The 19,857-nt window shown below is 42.9% G+C and overlaps 1 protein-coding gene across 3 annotated transcripts in view; it reads left to right on the top strand.

Annotated features, from left to right (window-relative positions):
• Positions 1-12,817: 12,817 nt before the first annotated feature.
• LOC147890206 (serine/threonine-protein phosphatase BSL2 homolog) overlaps positions 12,818-19,857 on the top strand; it is a 90,787-nt gene continuing 83,747 nt past the window's right edge. For all 3 annotated transcript variants that reach the window (XM_087390366.1, XM_087390365.1, XM_087390367.1), the window contains exons 1-2: positions 12,818-13,998; positions 14,168-14,228. In XM_087390366.1, coding sequence (XP_087246492.1) covers positions 13,608-13,998; positions 14,168-14,228 — 452 coding nt within the window. In that variant the 5' untranslated portion in view covers positions 12,818-13,607. The remainder of the gene's footprint in view (positions 13,999-14,167; positions 14,229-19,857) is intronic.

Genomic DNA, 19,857 nt, shown 5'->3' with positions numbered 1-19,857 from the left:
TATCAGCTGTTAAGTACAAAGGCCATACTGTGTGATGTGTGTGTCTTATTCTGGAAGCTTTCGTGACGTGTCGCCTGGCACGTCATCATGACCCGCGTCAGGAATTGCCTCCGGCACTCGATTCCTGGTCGGCCGTAACCGTCGACCGGAAGCGATTACCGGCCGCCGTTGCACACATGTCGCAGCGTCATTAGGGCTTGTTTCTGCGCTACCCAATTGCGCACATTCACATGCGGAATTCGCCATCTCTTTCGTTCGCACGACGATTAAGGTACAAAGTGTGGTGGCAAACGGGTGCTCAACCACCAAAATCGTTCCGCCACCTAGGTGCTCAATGCGTTGGGGGGGCTCTACCCTTAGGATCTGCTAGGCCCTCCTCCTTCTACCCTGTTGAGCCCTCCCTTCAATCTACAACCCATACGAAGCTGTTCCTTGCCTGCGTTGCTCCCAATCTAGCCATCACATTTCCTTGTGCAAAAATAGGCCCTTATTAGTTCACAAGCAGTGAGAGAAAAAGACGGAAGTGTGGCATTGGGACATTGGCTTACACGTCATCATTCGTGTGTGTTGGCAACGGTTGGCAACCAGCATTATGCCAGAGACATTTAAAGTGCAACTTTAGATCTAAGCGCTCCAGTGAGGCGTAGCTCACGAGCCGTCAGATGAATAGCTGGAACATCTATGGTTGGCAGCAATAGGCTAGTCATTTTAATAATGTCAGCCGGTGACAAAGTAAACACGCATGAATCGAACTACTGGGATTGGCTTTTCGCTAACCCCGACCATTGACGAATTAAGAAAGAGAAAATAATTATACTTAGAGCAACATTGAGTCGATTGGCATGAGATGTATATCAAATACAAATGGCTCTTTAGAATCAAGAAAAGATTGATTTTGTTACTATTGGGGTGCTTATATCATCATCACTACCTTTTTGTGGATGTTTTGGTACAACTACTTTTGGTCATGAAGCATTTGGATATGTCCAATGAAGTGTTGGCAATTCTAACTCAATAAAATGTGCTTTTACGTTAAAAGTGGGTTGTTATTAGGGCACATGGTCTCAACATCTAGAATTATGATAGATGAGAAGATAGAGGTTATCTCAAACCTTCAACCCTACAACGGTTGTGGTAGTTTTTGGGAAAGGTATGTTGGTGTAGTCAATTTCTGTGTTATCTAGTGCATGTTGTTTGTCTCCTCTACCATTTCAACAAACAAGATGAACCATTCTATGGTGGAATGAGTGTGCCTTAGCATTAGAAAATCTTAGTGTAGATGGTTGTAGTGCTTAAGTGTTCAAGGTTGAAAGTGCATGGTAGGAGAATACTTTTTCCCAATCTTGTTGATTAGTGGTTTGACTTTGTACTTCCAAAGCTTGGCACTCTCCTCAATAGTATGGTTTGACTTTTTACTAAGAAAGCTTGGCTATCTCCAAATAGTATGATATCCATCCTTGATAAATGACGTGAACTTGTACTTAGAAATGAAAGGTGCAAAGTCACAAATTTGCCATTTGGATCCTTCTCAAGGTGCCATGTGTCCTTAAATAGACCCTTCATTAAAGCCCTCTCAAGGGCATCCCATTTGCACCTATCAATTACTACCTAGGCCTAGGAGTACCCCTAGACCCTAGCTCCCACTTATGCAAGAATTGTCTAACTCTTTTAGTTTCCCCCTTACATAGTGGTCTCAATATTATAGCTAGCATAACATTCCCTTCCCTTTAAATGTTTATGTCCTCGAAAACAAAATTTATTACCCTTTCCCATGTTGAACTTTTTATGGAGACAATAGTGCAGAAACACAACATCTAGAAATTGAAAAAGGTTACAATAACACTTAATTGTGCAAGAAGAAGTAAAGTGAATTGATGGTACGTCACTTTGAGGGCTGCCCCTAAAGCCCAAGCCCCGTCAAACCATGAGGCAAATTTTCAAGTTAAGGTTGACTTTATGTTAATGAACTAATAGTGCGCATTGTGCACAAAGCATACACTAGCACACGAAGTAGCCTACAAGGGCATGCCAGGGGCTAAACCACCCTCCATGGTATGGGTGAAATACTTTGGAAACGTCTTAGAGATACCTAGAACTAGTGCCATGGTTGCAATGTTCATCCAAAAGGTTTTAGCATAGGGGTGGCATAATATTTTTGCTAAAAAGCTTCAAAGTTTGGTCATGGATATGCCTTAGGGAAGATATTTGCCATTGTCTTGTGTCAGATCACCAGACAAGTTAATATCCCCTACTAACGCTCTCTCTGAAATAATAATAATGAAATCTTAGTACATGCATGAAACCTTGGGTTCCGTGCAATGGTCAAAGCACTCTGATTGTCACATTAGATAGTGGTGGGAGATTTGCAAGTACTTTCCATAGCCAGACACATTCTATCGTGGCTATAAGAGCTACCTTATACTCAGCTTCACATCGTTAGGCTGCTTTTTTTTTAATCAAGATATGCATGAAACTCCAAACACAAGACATTTGCCATTTAGGTCATAGCATGAGCCCAGTCACTATCAATGAAATCATATAGCGTAAGTAAAGAATCGTGTCCATACCAACCTTGAGTGCCTTTCAAGTCTCGAAAGACTTGCTTCACAAGCTGCCAAGACTGTGTACTGCAACTATGCACGAATCTGCTCAACTAGGAAATAGCATACTGAAGATGTGGCCACGTGTGACACAAATATCAGGCATCCAATAGCCTACTGATAAAGAGGGGCATCAAATGGCTCAACGACATCATCCATAGATAAACAGAAGCCAAGCTCAATAGGTGTAGAAATTGGGTTGTAGTCCTAAAATTAAAATCTCTTTAAGAGTTATCCAATGTACTTGGATTGACCCATCATAATAACCCCCTCGACTTGAGTAAACTGAATGCCTATATAGTAGTGCAGCTGGCCCAAATATGTGATAACAAATGACTGCTACAAATCAAACTTGAAGGCTGCAATATGTTGTGTGTGAGTCCATTCAAGAGCATATCATCCACATATAAAATCAAAATTACGCAATCATTGATCCTCAAAAAGAATAGAGAGACACACTCTCACCCAACAAAAACACGCATAGCAACCCAAAATGGCATTCAGCAATGTTCCTTAGTAAAAATGCTCAACGACACTCAACAAACACATTTAGAAGCCCTTGCAAAACACAAAATTATGGAACCCAGGGACACACCCTAAGAAAACACTCAGTAAATCTTTGAGCAAAACTCTCAGTAAGCTTGCAAACATTGCAAGCACACAGCAAACACACCTATCAAGACTTCCACATCAACCTTGATGGAAACTTCCACATTAGTAAGCTTGCAAACATTGCAAGCACACAGCAAACACACCTATAAGGACTTCCACATCAACCTTGATGGAAACTTCTCACAAGACTTCAAAAAATGAGGCCAATGGGAGATGGGAAACACATTCCGTGGCATGCAATTAAGTCTTTCAATAGTGTGGCTTCACTAACTTTGAAAATCTAATAGCCACTCATCTACAGTCGGAACTCTCACCTACCAGTCAAAACTCTCACCTACCAGGCAAGAACTCTAAAAGCTCCGATGCCATGTGAAAGAGGACACACTATCCTCACTCAATGCACATAGCAAAGAGGACGACAGAGATCACACACAATTGGCTATACAAAATGCACACTCTGTCGTACCAAAAAGATGAATATGATGCAATATATATTGAACCCTAGTGGGTTGCCGTAACTCCACAAGGACTATTCAAATAGGGACTTAGGATCCCTTCTAGCGTCCTCTATCCTCCTGTCCATCTATCCATATATGCAACATATGTGACATATGTAACACCATATGTGCACGAATGATGACCAGCCCAATGACCCATATACTTCAACACTAGGTTGATACAACTTGTACCCTTTGCCTTTTGAGCTGTATCCAATGCAAATGCATTTGACATCCTTGTCCTCGAGCACATGTTGAAGCTAAGACATAACATGCGCATATGCTAGGGCATCCGAACAATCTCATGTGTGAGACAACTGGCTTACAACCTATCCATGCCTTGTAATATGTGATAATCTTTAATGCTCTGGTTGGTGAGCTATTTAAGACATAATTGGCACACATGATAATCTTTAATGCCCTAGTTGGTGACCTATTCATGACATGACTAGAACATATGATATCATCCAACTATAATTTATTTGGCAAAGACTTCCCTTTCATTATACATTGTGCCATCTCCATGAATGTTCTATTCTTTGTTTTTACACCATTCCATTGTGATGCCACGAGATGCTAAAAAATCAAAAAACTCACGGGACATGTACTCACCTCCTATCATGTGAGTAGCTTGTTTCCACTCTCATTCTCAACCATGGCAAGAAAATGCTTAAAGCAGTCAAGACATCAGAGTTGGATTCCATAGGGCAAATCCAAGTATGCTCGAGCGAATCATCCACAAACGTAACAAAGTGACAATAGCCCCCAATAGATGTTGTCCATATTGGTTCACATCACTGTGAATAAATTATAGTTATACGATGCACCAACACTCTGTAGGCCATTTTGTGGCTATCCATTCCTTGCTACGTGCCTTGTAGACCTAGTTATAGGCAATTAGGATACTTGGTACAATTAGTTCATGTACCACTTAGTATAGTTAGTGCCACTACTACACCCTATCCTAGGGTTTCATCCTATAGGGTGTAGTTCATGTACTAGATAGTACAGTTAGTACACTAGGACACCCTGTCCTAGGGTTTCATCATTAGGGTGTATGTTGTACTCATTTCATTATTGCAACAATTCATTACAACAGTATGTTTTTCTTCCATTGCTTCCACCTCCTTGACCTCCATTGCTTGGTCTAGTCTATAACGGTATCAAAGCAAGTTAGACACCTTCCCCTTAGCCATTGGCAGCCTCCCTGAGCTCCATGATCTCATTTGGAACTCTTTAGCAGCATGTACGGGTTGACCACATGTGTGAGCATTTATGAGCTGTCCAAGTAGCTCTATCATGGAAAAATGACATTTTAGTGTTGTTGCTGCATAGCCGACTGTCACAAGTGCCTATGCTTCAGCTGGCTCTACATTTTTTGTGCATTTAAGGTCTCAACCAAGCTGTTCTTTGGCCGTACTTTGCACATGTGGGTTGTTGTATCTGTACGAAGTACTCAAGGATAGTCACCTTCACATTAAGGACATGTTGCTGTAGTAAGGATTAGTACGGACCACACATGTGACCTACATCAGCTATAGGGAGCATTTAAGGCAATCGCCTTGCTATACAAACCTGTTTCGTGATTTGTTTTTGCATTTTGGAGCCTCAAGTCCATTGACTTTAAAAAATACATGGAACTTGCTACATTGTTTCAAAGCACTTTGAAGCTTGTTGCTACACTTTTGAGGCCTCTCTTTAAGTCTTCTTGCACTCATTTGATGTTCCTTTACCTCGAGCTACGAGCTTGTCGCCTCATGTTGTTGCTGCTCTCCTTTTGAGGCCTTCTCCTACTTCTGGCCTTTGCTTGTGGGAGCCTCCACATCAACCAGTGACAAGTATGGAGCATATACCCTTGCTATAATTCCATTTTCTAGTTTCTTTTCGCACCCTTTGTTGCCATTTGCTGTCCATTTCACCTCTCCTACAAGGGAGACTCGTTGTGCTAAACTTTGGAGCCTTTTTCTTGTTATAATTTTAGTCTCCATCACTTGGTAAGATCCTACTACATTGACTCTTTTCATTTCCAGCAAAACGTTCCTTTATTTAGTTCCTTGGAACTGTGGAAAGGCATTGTGTTGCCTTGGAAGGCCTCGTGTTGCCTTTTGGGAGTTTTTTTGTAGCAAGTATACTTTGTGACAGCCACCCATTTGCAGTGAAAAAGCTTTGAAACTTTTGCAATAAATTGCCTTTTGGATTTGGGAGATTGTACTCCTCTCATTTGCATTGTCAATTGGTGCCTTTGCCTTGCATTTTTGCACTATGGCTAGCAATAAGGATGGTTTGTTTGGGATGCTTGGGTCTAAGGACAAACTTGATGGCAAAATTACCCCGTGTGGGCTTATATTGGGCATGTCTTGGTTGCCAAGAATCTTTGGAATATTGTTACAGGCACTGAGGTCATACCCACTAGACCTCTTGCATCTGGTACATCTGGTACTACCTCACGTTCATATGGTGATGGGTCTAATGCTTATGGTGCACTTGCCTCTTCCACTACATATACTTTGCCTCCTACTCAAAAGCAGATTCGGTGGGATGGACGTGATGCCAAAGCGCATGCCTTGATTGCTCTTTTAGTAAAAAGGGTTATTATCCCTCATATTCGTTCATGCAAGACAACTAAGCAAGCATGGGATCAACTTCTCTCCTTATATCATGTGCGGCATGAGGCTAGAGTGACCTATCTTTGCAAGCAGTTGAAGGATTTAAAGCTTGAAGAGGGTGGTAATATGGATACCTATCTCACCAGCATTAAGGATTTGAAAGAGCGGTTGGCAAATATTGATGAGGTAGTACTAGATTCTCAGCTTGTATCCATGACACTTGTATGGATTGCATGATTCCTACTAGGGCTTTTCCACTACTTTGCGGTTGGTTGCCATGGGCAATGCCAACCATTACTCCTTTGACCAAATGGTTTCCCTTTTATTACAAGAGGAACAAAGCCATGTCAATAGAAATGCTTTCATGGCTACTGATCAAGCCTTTGTTGCATAGCATAAACACAAGGGTAAAGGGAACATTTCAGCTGGCAAGTCCCCCTCACACATATGCTAGTCATTCCTCTGATGTATCTACTTTTGGGGAGAAGAAGAAGAAAAATAGATGTAACAATAGCAGGAAACTTGGGCATGACATCACTGAGTGCAAAAAGCGCATTGCACCTAAAAAGAAAAAGGAGTCAGATCTTGCATCTTCTGGGGCTCCTAGTCAAGATGATAGACATGAGTCAACTAATTTTGCACATGATCAACATTGGGCATTTCTTGTTACTTGTCCTTATACTCCTGAATTCATGATGCCTGCGTGACAGCTTTTGGCGTAGTGGTGCTAAGCACATCACTTCTTGTAGGAAGTTATTCATCTCACTTACAAATGCACCAAAGGGAAAACAATTACATGTGCTAATAATGCATCTTATTCAGTAAAAGGCATTGGGCTGGTTGCCATTACTTTTGTATCTAGTGGTCTAGTCACCCTAGACAATGTATTTTATGTACCTGGCATCCGTCAAGAACCTTATATCCATTTTCAACCATAGCTACTTGTGGATATCAAGTTCTCTTTGATGTTGTTAGGTGTGCCATCTATGATGCTACACATGCCTTTACCATGGTGTTGACTGGCACATTTACGAACTCTACAGATTTGATGCATATGACAGATGCTTAGATGATGCTATACTTGCAAATATAGATGCTTATGCTGTTGATGCTTCTACCATGATAGATACTCATTTATGGCATGAGAGGTTTGGACACCTCAACTTTGAAGCTTTGGTAAAGTTGCATAAAGAGGATATGGTTGTTGATCTTCCTAAGATGCATATGCCTTCAAAGCATGTCTGTGAAGCATATTTTCTTGGAAAAATGCATTGCTTTGCATTTCCTAAGGATGGGAGAGTTGGTGCATCTCACAAGATGTATTTGATTCACAGTGATGTTTGTGGTCCCATGCGGCTTGCAGCCATCAAGGGATTTTACTATTTTGTCACCATCATGGATGACTTTGCTAGATATACTTGGATTTTTGCCTTGCAATCCAAATTTGAAGTTTTTCATGTTTTAGACATTTCATTGCCTTGATAGAGAATGAAAACAAGCTAAAAATTGCCCACATCAATACAGATGGGTATATGTCAATGGAATTTGCTGATTTTTTAGTTTCACATGGCATACATCATCAATGCACGTGCCTTATACTCCTCGCCAAAACCCCATGGCTGAGAGAGTATATATCAGTCATGGAGATGGCCAGGTTTATGCTTAAAGGCAAGCACTTGCCTTACAAATTGTGGTTAGATGCCATCATGCGTGCAAACTATATTTTGAGCATATGTCCTACAAAGGCTTTGAAAACCATTACACCTTATGAGGCTTGGACAAGCCATAAGCCCAAGATTTCTCACATGAGGATTTTTGGTTACTTGGCATATGCACATGTTCCTTCTCAAACACGAACAAAGTTGGATCATAAAAATGTCAAATGCATTCTTATTGGGTACAACTCAGAAAGCAAGGGTTACAAGCTCTACTAGCCTCGCATGGGCAAGGTTTTTGTTAGTAGGGATGCTGTTTTTGATTAGTCATCGTCTATGCCTTTGCTGGACTGTCAAAAATAGCCCACAATTGATGTCGCATATATCTTTGATAGCTCGATGCCTTTGTTTCCATTAAACCCCAATGATGATGCCACATCTACTTTTCCCCCTCCTCCTTCTAGTTGTCATTTCCAGCCACATGTGCAGTTTGAAAATCAACACGATTTAGAGCCTGATATGCCTCAGATTGATAAGGATATTGTGTACACGGCCATTGACCAAGAGAGAGCTGAAATTCAAGAGCCCAAAAGGCTTTCTCGTTGGCTTTTTAACACTCTAAAAGATAGCAAACAAGATGCTCCTCTGCCAGCCCGTACTAGAGCAACTGTCAAGAAAGAACATGCTAATTTGGTTGCTACAGCATGCAATGAAGAGCCCTTATGCCATAAGGACGTCGTGATTTGGATTTCATCCATCAGAATAACACTTGGGAGTTGTGTAACTTGCCTCTTAGCAAGAATTCCATTGGGACTAAGTGGGTATACAAGATTAAATGGAAAGTCGACGGTTCAATGGACTGTTATAAAGCCCGTCTTTTTGCTAAAAGCTATGTCCAATAGCAAGGCATTGACTTTGAGGAGACTTTTGCCCCCGCTTCTAGGATTACTACTATCAGGATTGTTATTGCCTTTGCTACCCACTTTCATTGGGAGGTACATCAGCTTGATATTAAGACAACTCTTCTTCATGGGCACTTGCAAGAGGAAGTCTATGTTGAGGTTGTAGGTTCTGAAAGGAAGGTATACAGTTGAAGAAAGCCCTTATGGATTGAAACATGCACCCCAGTCTTGGTATTCAAGGATACATGCTCATTTACTAAGTCTTTGCTTTCAAAAGAGCCCTACAAAGGCTACCCTTTACATTCATAAGAGTGACAGATTTGTTGATTCTAGTCCTCTATGTGGTTGACATGCTTGTGACAGGGCGACATGCTATGCAAATTGTAGCTTTTAAGCTTGACTTGAAGAAGACATTTGCTCTGCTTGACCTTAGTCTTTTGCATTATTATATCGGCATTCAACAATGGGGGGGTATTTTGATGTCACAATCCAAGTATATTGAACAACTTTTGCAATGTTGTTCAATTTGGGGATTGCAAGCCACTATCCATGCCATTAGAGCTTGGTTTTCATTTCTCATCTGAGGATGGCACTGGTGCATGTGATGTCACTCTCTAACAGTAGAGACAGTTGGTTGTTTGATTTATTTATGCCATACTAGACCCGATGTTGTCTCATAGTTGAGCAGATATATGCATAGCCCCTCTACACACCATTGGCAAGCTGTGAAGTATGTCTTCAGGTACCTCAACGGCACTCAACATTTGCACCTTCTTTATGAGGCCAATTCTTTAATTGTCATGCATGGATTCACTGATGGTGACTGGGCTGGTTGTTTCGGCACCTGTGTCTCATGGTGGAAACTGTTTCATGCTTGGTACTTCATGCATCTCTTGGTTCAACAAGAAGCATACTACAGTTGCTACTTCAAACTGTGAGGCTAAGTACAGAGTAGCTTTTACAGCTATGGTGGAGTGTGTTTGGCTCTGGAAGTTACTTGTTGATCTTCACGTATGTCAAACTGCTCCTATCATCATCTTCATTGATAGTAGTCATAGTGCTTTGGCTATTGTGTGATAACATTTGAGTCCCAAGCGGTACCCATAATAGCAGCATGAATCTATTGACCCTCCCCTATAGTTGCTATGCTAGCACTTAGGCACAAATGAAGGTGATCTTTTTCGGATCAAATCCTTTTTCCTACATTTGACCAAATGCTTGGAGCGTGTAGTTTTCATCCCCAACATGGGTGTAGGTTGGCATCATGACATTCAAGGAAACCACATACCACCATGACATCTTAAAAAACATAGCCCTCACCATCTAGGCTCCCACAATTTACATGCAGTTACAAAGATGTTTCCCATAACAATATCAAAATCCCATTCATTGCCATGACAATAGCATGGATCTCTTAGCACACACTCATGTGATGTTATCCGCCAAAGCCTTGTGACTTCACTTGAAGGAGCAAGTATAAGTCAGTTAGTATGGGTGCACCAAGTTAAAATAAGCACATGATACCTCTGCTCAAAATATCATTTGAAAATCATTTTACATAATTTATAATGAAATTATTATGTCTCGTAATGGAGGTATTTAATGCGAGATTAATATGTTTAATGGTACCCCAACTTTAATATTAATAGTGCTGCATTAAGAAATATATTTTGTTGTAGGAAATAAATGAGTTAGTTATGCTAGGCATGTCATATGCATACAACGAGATGAGGAGTTAGAGGTGTGTGGGTGAAGGGTTTTTGGAAAAGTGGTTGGGGATTTTTTTATAAAAGGGGGGAGCATTATTTGTAACTAAGCACGTAGGGAATTGAAAGGAAGTGCAATTAGATTTAGGTGTCCAAGGGAGTTTGTAAATCTGAAGGGAATAGAAGCCCTCACTTGTAAGGGCATTACCAGATCGATGCTTGAATAAAGCTTAGCAACACTGATAATATGGATGCATATAAGTCAACCTTCATTAAATGTTATGTCCTCCCCCATAAGTCCCGCCAAAAACATGTAGGAAAGATACAATGCTTGTAATATAGATCTCTAATGCTCACAAATGAAGAACATATATTCAGTCAAGGGTGGTTGTTTTTATTGACAATGCTCTACAATATCCCAAAAAGTCTCACAAGTTTATAGGAGCCTAGAGGGAGTTATCTAAATGGGACAAGCATTTAAGCAAGTTTAGTTTCATGCAAAATAAATTTATTGAAATAGTCCCATAAACAAAAAGGAAGGAGAAAAAAGGCAAGAATCAAGAATACCCTATACCTACACTCCTTTTACTCCCTCAACATCTGCCTAAAGATAAATAAGAAATCCAGGAGAAGTAATCTTTGGTGGGCCTATTTGAATAGGTCATCATTGTACCAAAAACACATGGTGATATACAAATCTCATACATATATCAAACACTAGAAAATATATGAAGGGAAGATGCAACACATGCCACCGTATTAAAGAGGAACATTTTTAAAAAGAAAGTTACAAGTCATTTCCATTTATTGGTACCTTTTTTGGGATCATAAGCAAGGAAGTCCTCCTTATTAGAATCTCAAATTCCAATAAAGATGAGAAACTAAATGACATAAGGAAAAAAAATAGGAATTCCATATGCTTCTTAAAAGAGAAAATCAATTAAGGATTACATGATACATGGTGCATTGGCGAGAAAATTAAGCTATAATAACACCTTCATAATTAAACAAGTCTAAATGTATGGTTAGTTGGATTCCTCATGCCACGTGATGTAAAGGACTCAACTTTTTTGCTCTCATGTAAAGTGACAAAAGTCTTATGTGCCCTAATTCAATCCTAGATGGGAGCTCCACTTGCTATAATCATTGGTCGATGACTATTCATCATTCACTTGAAACCTAGGCATAAAATAAACTAATGTGGGTTGTTTTCTTGAAAATAGATTCACTAATCATGGAGCATTTAATACTTGATATGTACCAAAAAAGTAAAAAATAAATTACTTTCAGATGCAACCTTTATGGTAGGGTACATGAGATTTTGATGTGCATGCGTACATATTTAGGTAAGTTCAAAATAACTAACATTTTTGTCAAAATGTTGGCTTGCCATGTTAAATGTGACTGTTTACGAAGAGAAGGTAAGACATGTTGATCCATTCATTGAATGAAATGAGGGGGCATAGCCTGCAGAGAGCATTGTGGCATGAAAGAAGCAAAGGCATGCATGCATTGTAGCATGAGAAGTATTCGAAGAAAAACTATGTGGGAGTAGAACTGGAGTCGCGAAATATAGATATCCTGATCTGAAGGAGCCTGAGAATGATGAGTTGTGAAGGATGATTTCATAGAGTTGAACAAGGTGGCAAAACCACTATGGCCTTGCTTAATGAAAGCAAGAGTACTTGAGCTTAGGGGGCGCTAGCTCTAGCCGTCAAAGTAGTCTACCTCTATGTACTTTTTGCTTTGTTCCTTATTGCCTTGGTCCCCATTCCTTGAATACAATAGTCTCAACAACAATACCGATCAACTCAAGATGACATGCCTCGAACTACCAGTGTCTTATAGCAAGCCATGGAATGGAAAGAAAGGCAACCTTTAACAACTAATACAAAATTAAACACCACGTACCTTCTAACACAGGAGCTTGATAGGAAACGAAGGAAAACTAGCCCTTGGCCCAGATTAGCCAAGCCTAGCACGTTCGAGAGACACTCTTAGGAGGGCCATAAACATGTCCATGAAGAGAGGGAGGGAAGCTAAGAACCAAAAAGGTGAGGATTGTTATAGTGGTGGGCATTGGGATCTTCCAAACGAAAGGGAGATGGAGATAGAAAATCCAAAAGGAAGAGTTAGTGTCAGCCAGATTTGCAAAAGTCCGTAGGAAAGAAAAGGAAGGCTAAAGGGTAGTAGTGTAAGTGTTGTAGGTATGTAAAAAGAAAACGAAAGCAGAAGAAAAACAGCTCAGCTATGGAGAGATCCCGGCGGGTGAGTAGGGCAATGGGCATCAATGGTGGTGGGGAGAAAAACACATACAAAAACACTCACAAATGAGATGTGGGTTTTGCTCTGCTATCTCCTGTCTTGCTTCTTTCATCACACATACACACACATACACACACACACACACACACAAAAACAGTCACAAATGAGAAGTGGGTTTTGCTCTGCTACCTCCTGCCTTGCTTCTTTCATCACACACACATAAACACACTCACAAATGAAATGTGGGTTTTTGCTCTGCTTCCTCCTGCCTTGCTTCTTTCATCACACACACATATACACTCTCACAACTGAGAAGTGGGTTTTGCTCTGCTATCTCCTGCCTTGCTTCTTTCATCTCCTCCCCTCTTTTGCCCCTTCCTCTTCCATCAATCCAGGCTCAAGAAGACGAGTCAGAGGTTGGGAGAATCACACACACAAAAACACTCACAAATGAAATGAGAAGAAGTGGGTTTTGCTCTTCCACCTCCTTCCTTCCCTCTTCTCACCTTCTCCCTGAGCTCCCGCTTCCTCTTCCATCAATCCAGGCTCAAGAAGACGACTCTGGCCTGGAGAAACACACACACAAAAACACCCACAAATGAGAAGAAGTTGCTCTTCCACCTCTTGCCTTCCTTCTCTTCACCTTCTCCCTTAGCTCCCCCTTCCCCCTACATCAAGCCAGGTTGAAGTAGACGACCCAGGAGGAGCTCATGGTCGAACTGAAGCCATTCCCTTGAACAAGCAGGGGACAACAATTCGGGAATATGGACGTCGATCCTAGCCAGCTCGAACAGCAGCAGCCGGCTTCATCATCTCCTCCTTCACCTCCTCCTCTTCCTCCATCTAGAAACCCTTCACAGCAATCGCAGACACCACAAGCTCAGCAAAAATCTTCTTACCAACAGATATCCGGGCTTCATCACCCAGGTCCCCGACCTGCCCCTGCTTACAGAGTTGTGAATGCCATCATTGAGAAGAAAGATGATGGCCCCGGGCCTCGTTGTGGACATACTTTGACCGCCGTGGCCGCCGTCGGAGAAGAGGGCACGCCTGGCTATATTGGACCCCGGCTTATACTCTTCGGTGGGGCGACTGCCCTGGAAGGAAGTTCAGCTGCTGCCGGGCCACCAACATCCAGTGGCAGTGCGGGCATCAGTACGAAATTGTCGTTTTTTTTTTGACACGACCCAGCAATGTTTTATCGCGGATTTTTGATCAACGACACCGACTAATAGTTTTTCGATCTACATGATGATGTTGGCATCTGATTGTTTCGCTATATTCAATCACTGATCCAATTACAATATTTCAACTTGGATTGCAGGATTGGCAGGAGCTACGGCCGATATCCATTGTTATGACGTCGTATCCAACAGGTGGACGAGGTGAGAATCCAGGTTTAAAAAAAAACCGTGTGTGTGTGTAGAGAGAGAGAGACGATATTAGCCTCCATGGAGGCCTATAGGACTAAATCAGCAATACCAAAGATCATGAACTGTGAAATCTAACTAAAGTGTGAAGTCTAAGAGAGACAGAGAGAGAGAGAGAGATGTGAAACGCTCTATTAATGTCCTACAAAGGAGGCCGAACAAGATCTATGATCTCTTGCTTGCAGTAGCTGCACCACTTATCTTCTTGTTAGAAAATCTTGAGAATCTCAAAATTAGATGCACTACATGAGCTTCCTTCTTCACCATTGCTCTTAGTATAGCTTCTATATATCCTCTCGTCTCACCTGGTGTGCAGCCATTAGCCAGTTCCCACGTCTAGGTCATGAGAACTCACTCATAGCGTGAGAAAGATTTATTTCCTCATACTGCAATCCAGAGGGGCCAATCTCACAAAAAGATGTCCCACCGTCAAAATGCTTAGCAGAGAGGGCATAATGTATATTTCTTGCAAGAAAGTGATCTCAAAGCTCAGCAGCGGTATGATACAACAGCAATAATCGTGTGATAAAGCTATGCCAAAGTCTTCATGAGAGCTTGAACGAGCCTAAGTGGGTGGTGTTTTTGTCTGCAAAATGGGCGAAAGGTGTCTGGCTCACTGATCCAAAAGCTGTCAACAAGCTGCTCTCAAGACTGATTCTCGTGCAAAACACGATCAACGTTCTTGGTCCATGTTGGTCCTGGTAAGATGCCACCTTTGAGCATACCAAGCGCAGATATATGTGGGTATCTTTTTGTAAAGGGAAGGTAAGCCTCGCCCTGGTGTTCGTCAGCCTCTGTGGGAGATCGACTTTCATTGTAAAGTTTTGACATTCAAGGCACTGAGCCATGCTTGTACTTATAACAGTATTGCTGAAGCTTATACACTTGGATGATTGAAAGTTGTGCGACAAATTTTCTGCTTCACATGTCAATGAATTTCGAATATGTTGATATCTCCTTTGAAAAATGCTGGCTTCTTTGAAGAAATTGCTGCCACACCCAATTTCCAGCTATTGTTTTTAAGATCATATTTTTGCGGTGGTTTTTTGCCCTCTTACTTGAGATTGACATATTGAAAGGCATCTCCAATCTCACATCCTCACATAGAACCTAATATGATTGAAGTGTATTGGACGACACATCAGAGTTAGTATCCTAGTGGGGCATGGTGCCTTCCATGTATGGCATTTGCGATTGCGCTTGATGCATCGCAAGTGTCATGTGCACGGATTGGTATCTGACGTGTACTAGTTACACAGAACTAGCTCAGGTTAGCCTGGGGAGGCTTAGAGCTAGGCAGGCTTGATTCTCGGGTTGAGTGGCAAGGGTACGAACTATTTCTAGGTCTTCGCTATTTTTGGCGCCGGGGCCTGAGTCTATAAAAGAGGCCCAGGGGGTTCAGTTCTCAGTGTGCAGTTGGGAGCAAGTCTCGTTCCCAGGTGCTAGGTCTGATCCTGGATTGTGTCGCGGACGCGCGCCTGCATCTTAGCGTAGCCCAAGGCCCAGTGGCAGATCCAGGGCTTCACAGCGCCACCTGGTGGTATGGGACACCAGGCTGGTTTGGGATCTGATTGGGAGTTCGTGCCAGTAGCTCAGCTCGTGGCTCGGAGGGGACATCTTCTGATTCGGGATCACATCCCGTAGATGTCACGGTTGGGTGGTGAGCAGCCTGCTCAGTTCTGATGTTGTGTGTGGTTATTTTGCAAATCAGGGGTTTCAGGAGTGCTGGGACGTGTCAGTTGGTATCAGAGCCAACTCCTGAGGTAGGAACTTCTGATGCGAGAAATTTGACGGATTTCTCTTCCAGGTATGCCCTAAAATTCGAGATTTCCTGCTGCGTTTTTGCTGACTACCTGGGGTAGAAGGGGTGAAGAAATATCTGGAAAAGGAAGAAGAAGAGGAGTGAAATAGAATCGAAATTTCTGAAGGCTACGGAGAGAAGTTTAGAGGGAGGAGAAGGAGAGCAGAAAAGAAGGAGAGAAGCGCAGGAAATAGACAGCAAAGGACGTAGGGATGCGGAGCTTAGGAAGGGGCACTGTAGGCGGGACAGTCTGTGTAAAAGGCTGCGAACAGCCTGCGCAACAGGCTGCGAACAGCCTGCGCCTAGGGCTGCGTGCAGCCTGCGCTGAAACAGGGTGCTTTTTTTGAAAAAGCACCCCTCCAAAGCTGGAGGGGCTTAGCCTTTTTTGGAAGCCTAGCTTCCAAATCAGGCAGCCCTGCACCCTATATAGGTGGGGGCTGGGTGCTAGGCAACCCACAAGCAGCCCCAAGATTCGAGAAGTTATCTCGAGTTTCGTGCCAGCCAGCCTCGCCCTTCAGCCTGCGCCCTGTTTCGATCAGCTCCCCTGCATCTGCCCTTGCCTGCGTCAGCCCTGCACAGCTCCCGAAGCTTCCGTACCAGCCCGTACAGCTCCAGCGACAGCCGTACAGCCGTACGGACTGTTCCGCCTGCTCCTGTACCTGCTGCTGCACCGAACAGCAACTGCGCCAGTACCTGCAGCCACCGTACGGCCTGCGTCAGCAGCCGTACAGGCCACGTCAGCAGCCGTACCGGCCACGCCAGCAACCGTACAGCCTGCGTCAGCTGACCGTACAGCTTTTACTGCAGCCTACGCATCCGGTTAGCAGGTTCGGGGAGGCACCAGGACTCGTGGTCTTCGAGTTCATCAGATTTCAGCATCTCCTTCCGTCAGCTTCATTCGGGACGGTTTTCTTCTGCTCCATCTTCCTCTGTGCTTCGTTTTCAGTCAGTTATTTCTCTCCGTTTGTAATCAAATCAGATTTCAGTCATGTCTGATGCTCCAAATCCCGAGTTCACTATGGGAGAGCAGGACTTAGATTACACTCCAGTGGGAGAGGATGATCAGGGTCTCTATGACGACCTGATAACTAAGAAAGCCTTCAGTGAGTTCACGACTGCTCTGGATGGTAAATTTGAGCAGGTCAACGCTAATCAATCGGGGTTGACACAGCAACTCCAAGGGATACAAGCAACTTTGACTCTTCTGGCTAGCACGGTTCAGGCACTCACGCATGTGGATGCCATGGCCTCCGTGCTAGGCCCGAATATCACTCCGGATCCCTTTCCAGGTGACCAAAAATCAAGAACAAAGGAGGTGGTTGACACTTGGTTGCACAAGTGGCAAGTACACTTCCAATTTCACCCCTATCCAGATGAGAAAAAGATTCAGCTTGCAGCAGGGTTTATGTCAGGTAAAGCCTTGCTTTGGTGGAAAGAACTCCAGCCTAAGCCTGATACTTGGACAGAATTTGAGGGTATCTTCAGGAAGGAGTTCCTGAAGAAGGAAGATGACTACGATATCGTCGGCAAGCTCAAGGCCCTCGATATGTCAAAATTGAATTTAACTTTTGAAGTTTATCTTCAAAGATTTAGGGATCTGCAAACCAGGGCCACTAAAATGGATCCTGTAACCTTGTTAGGTTTTTTCGTGGATGGTTTGCCAGACTCCTATAAGTTACAGATTAAGAATAACAAGTGCACGACATTGCAGGAGGCCATGACATATGCGCGCATATATGATGATACCATGGCCGGTACCAAGGCAACCACAGTTACCGAGACGAGCGGAAAGAACAAACGCAAGTTCTTTCAGCATGCGACTGGTATTGGGGAGACGAAGTCTACGGACAACGCCTCCAGGAAAAGCTTAACTCCTGCGAAGAATGGTAAGGCCCGTTTCCTTCGCACTCTCAGGCTCAAGAAAGAAGGCCGATGTTTTTATTGCGAGGAGCGGGGCCACACGAAGAATGAGTGTCCTAAGCGGAAGAACCAAAAATTGGTGCTAGGACCGAAGCTCCAGGCAGGTCCACGCACCGCAGCCAAGGGAGCCAACCAGGTTACGATGACAGGTATTTCAGTAAATGTCATTACCTGCCCCCTTTCTTGTAATTGTACCTTTAATACTTCGTTGTTTGGTTCCCATGATCTTTTCCGAGTTTATGGAGAAGTTAGGGACCAACAGGTTCACATTCTCTTTGATCCGGGCAGCTCTCACAATTTTGTTAATTACAAATTTGTGCAGAAGATGGGGCTGTCCACAGTACCTAGCGACCACACCTATGAGGTGCAGCTTCCAGCTGGGAAGCAGTTTTGGGATCGCAAGGTTGAAGCGCTTCCCATCCGGATTCAGGCCTACACGGGAGCTCTCACATGTTATGTTATGCATCTAGAGCATGTAGACTTGCTGATCGGGATAGAGTGGTTTAAAACCCACAATATCCAGATCGGATGGACGGAGCATACGCTTTCTTTTGTAGACAAGGACACCCAATTTTGTATTCAGTGTGATAAGATTCCCCCTTCTCAAGGGCCTATTGTATCTGCGATGCAGCTTCGGAATATATTGAACAATTCTCATTATGATGTCTATCAGTGTGTTTTGATTCCACTTTCTTCATTTGTTGTTTCGGTCATTAACAAGAATGAATTAAGTGTGTTTGAACACCGAGAATTGAGAATGTTATTAGATAATTTTAAGGACGTATTCCCAGCTCAACTGCCGGAAGGTTTACCTCCAGAAAGGGCAGTAGATCATCGCATAGACTTAGTCCCAGGGGCTCAACCTATCAGTGTGCCACCTTATAGGATGAGCCAGGTAGAGGAGGATGAGTTAGCTATCCGCTTCAGGATTACCTGAATATGGGCTATATACGCCCAAGTAAATCTCCTTGGGGTGCACCTGTCCTCTTAAGAAAGAAGAAGGATTCTTCCTAGAGAATGTGTATAGATTATAAACGACTAAATAAAGTTACAATTAAGAACCGCTATCCTTTACCTCGTTCTGATGATTTGATAGACCGTTTGGCCGGAGCGAAGTCCGTTTGGCCGGAGCGAAGTATTTCACTAAGATTGATTTGCGTACGGGTTATCACCAAATCCGTATCTATGCTAAACACATAGATAAGACCGCATTCCGGACTAGGTATGGTCATTACGAGTTCCTCGTATTACCTTTTGGTTTGACCAATGCTCCTGCTACTTTTCAGCAGATGATGAACGATTTGTTCAGAGATTATCTGGGCAAATTTGTTGTAGTGTTCTTAGATGATATCTTGGTATATAGTAAAACGCTTGAGGATCATATAGAACACCTCCGGGTTGTCTTACTTGTTCTAAGACAGCATAAGCTTTATGCCAAGATAAGTAAATGTGACTTCTTTATGAAGGAGATCATTTACTTAGGACACAAGATTTCTTCTGAAGGTATTAGCATTGATCTGGATCGTATCCAGAAGGTTTTAGAATGGCCTATCCCTCAGACTGTGAAACAACTTCGTTCTTTCCTAGGATTTACGGTATTTCTTCGGAAGTCAGTACGTGATTATTCACATATCACGGCACCCTTGACCAACATATTGAAAGGTCGTGGACGCAGGTCTACCCAGCCGATCTCTTGGAATGATGCAATGAACAAGGCTTTTGAAACCTTGAAGTTTTCTATCAAGGAAGCACCCGTTCTTGCATTACCCGATCCTACCCGGCCTTATGTTTTAGAGGCCGATGCGAGTGATTATGCGATTGGGGCAGCTCTATTCCAAGAGGGCAGAGCTGTAGCTTTTGAGA

This window comes from Dipteris shenzhenensis, chromosome 19, assembly GCF_047967505.1.
Source record: "Dipteris shenzhenensis isolate YYH24624 ecotype China chromosome 19, Dip_SZ_1.0, whole genome shotgun sequence".
NCBI classification, from domain to species: Eukaryota; Viridiplantae; Streptophyta; class Polypodiopsida; order Gleicheniales; family Dipteridaceae; genus Dipteris; species Dipteris shenzhenensis.
This window is presented reverse-complemented; position numbering and strand designations above follow the sequence as displayed.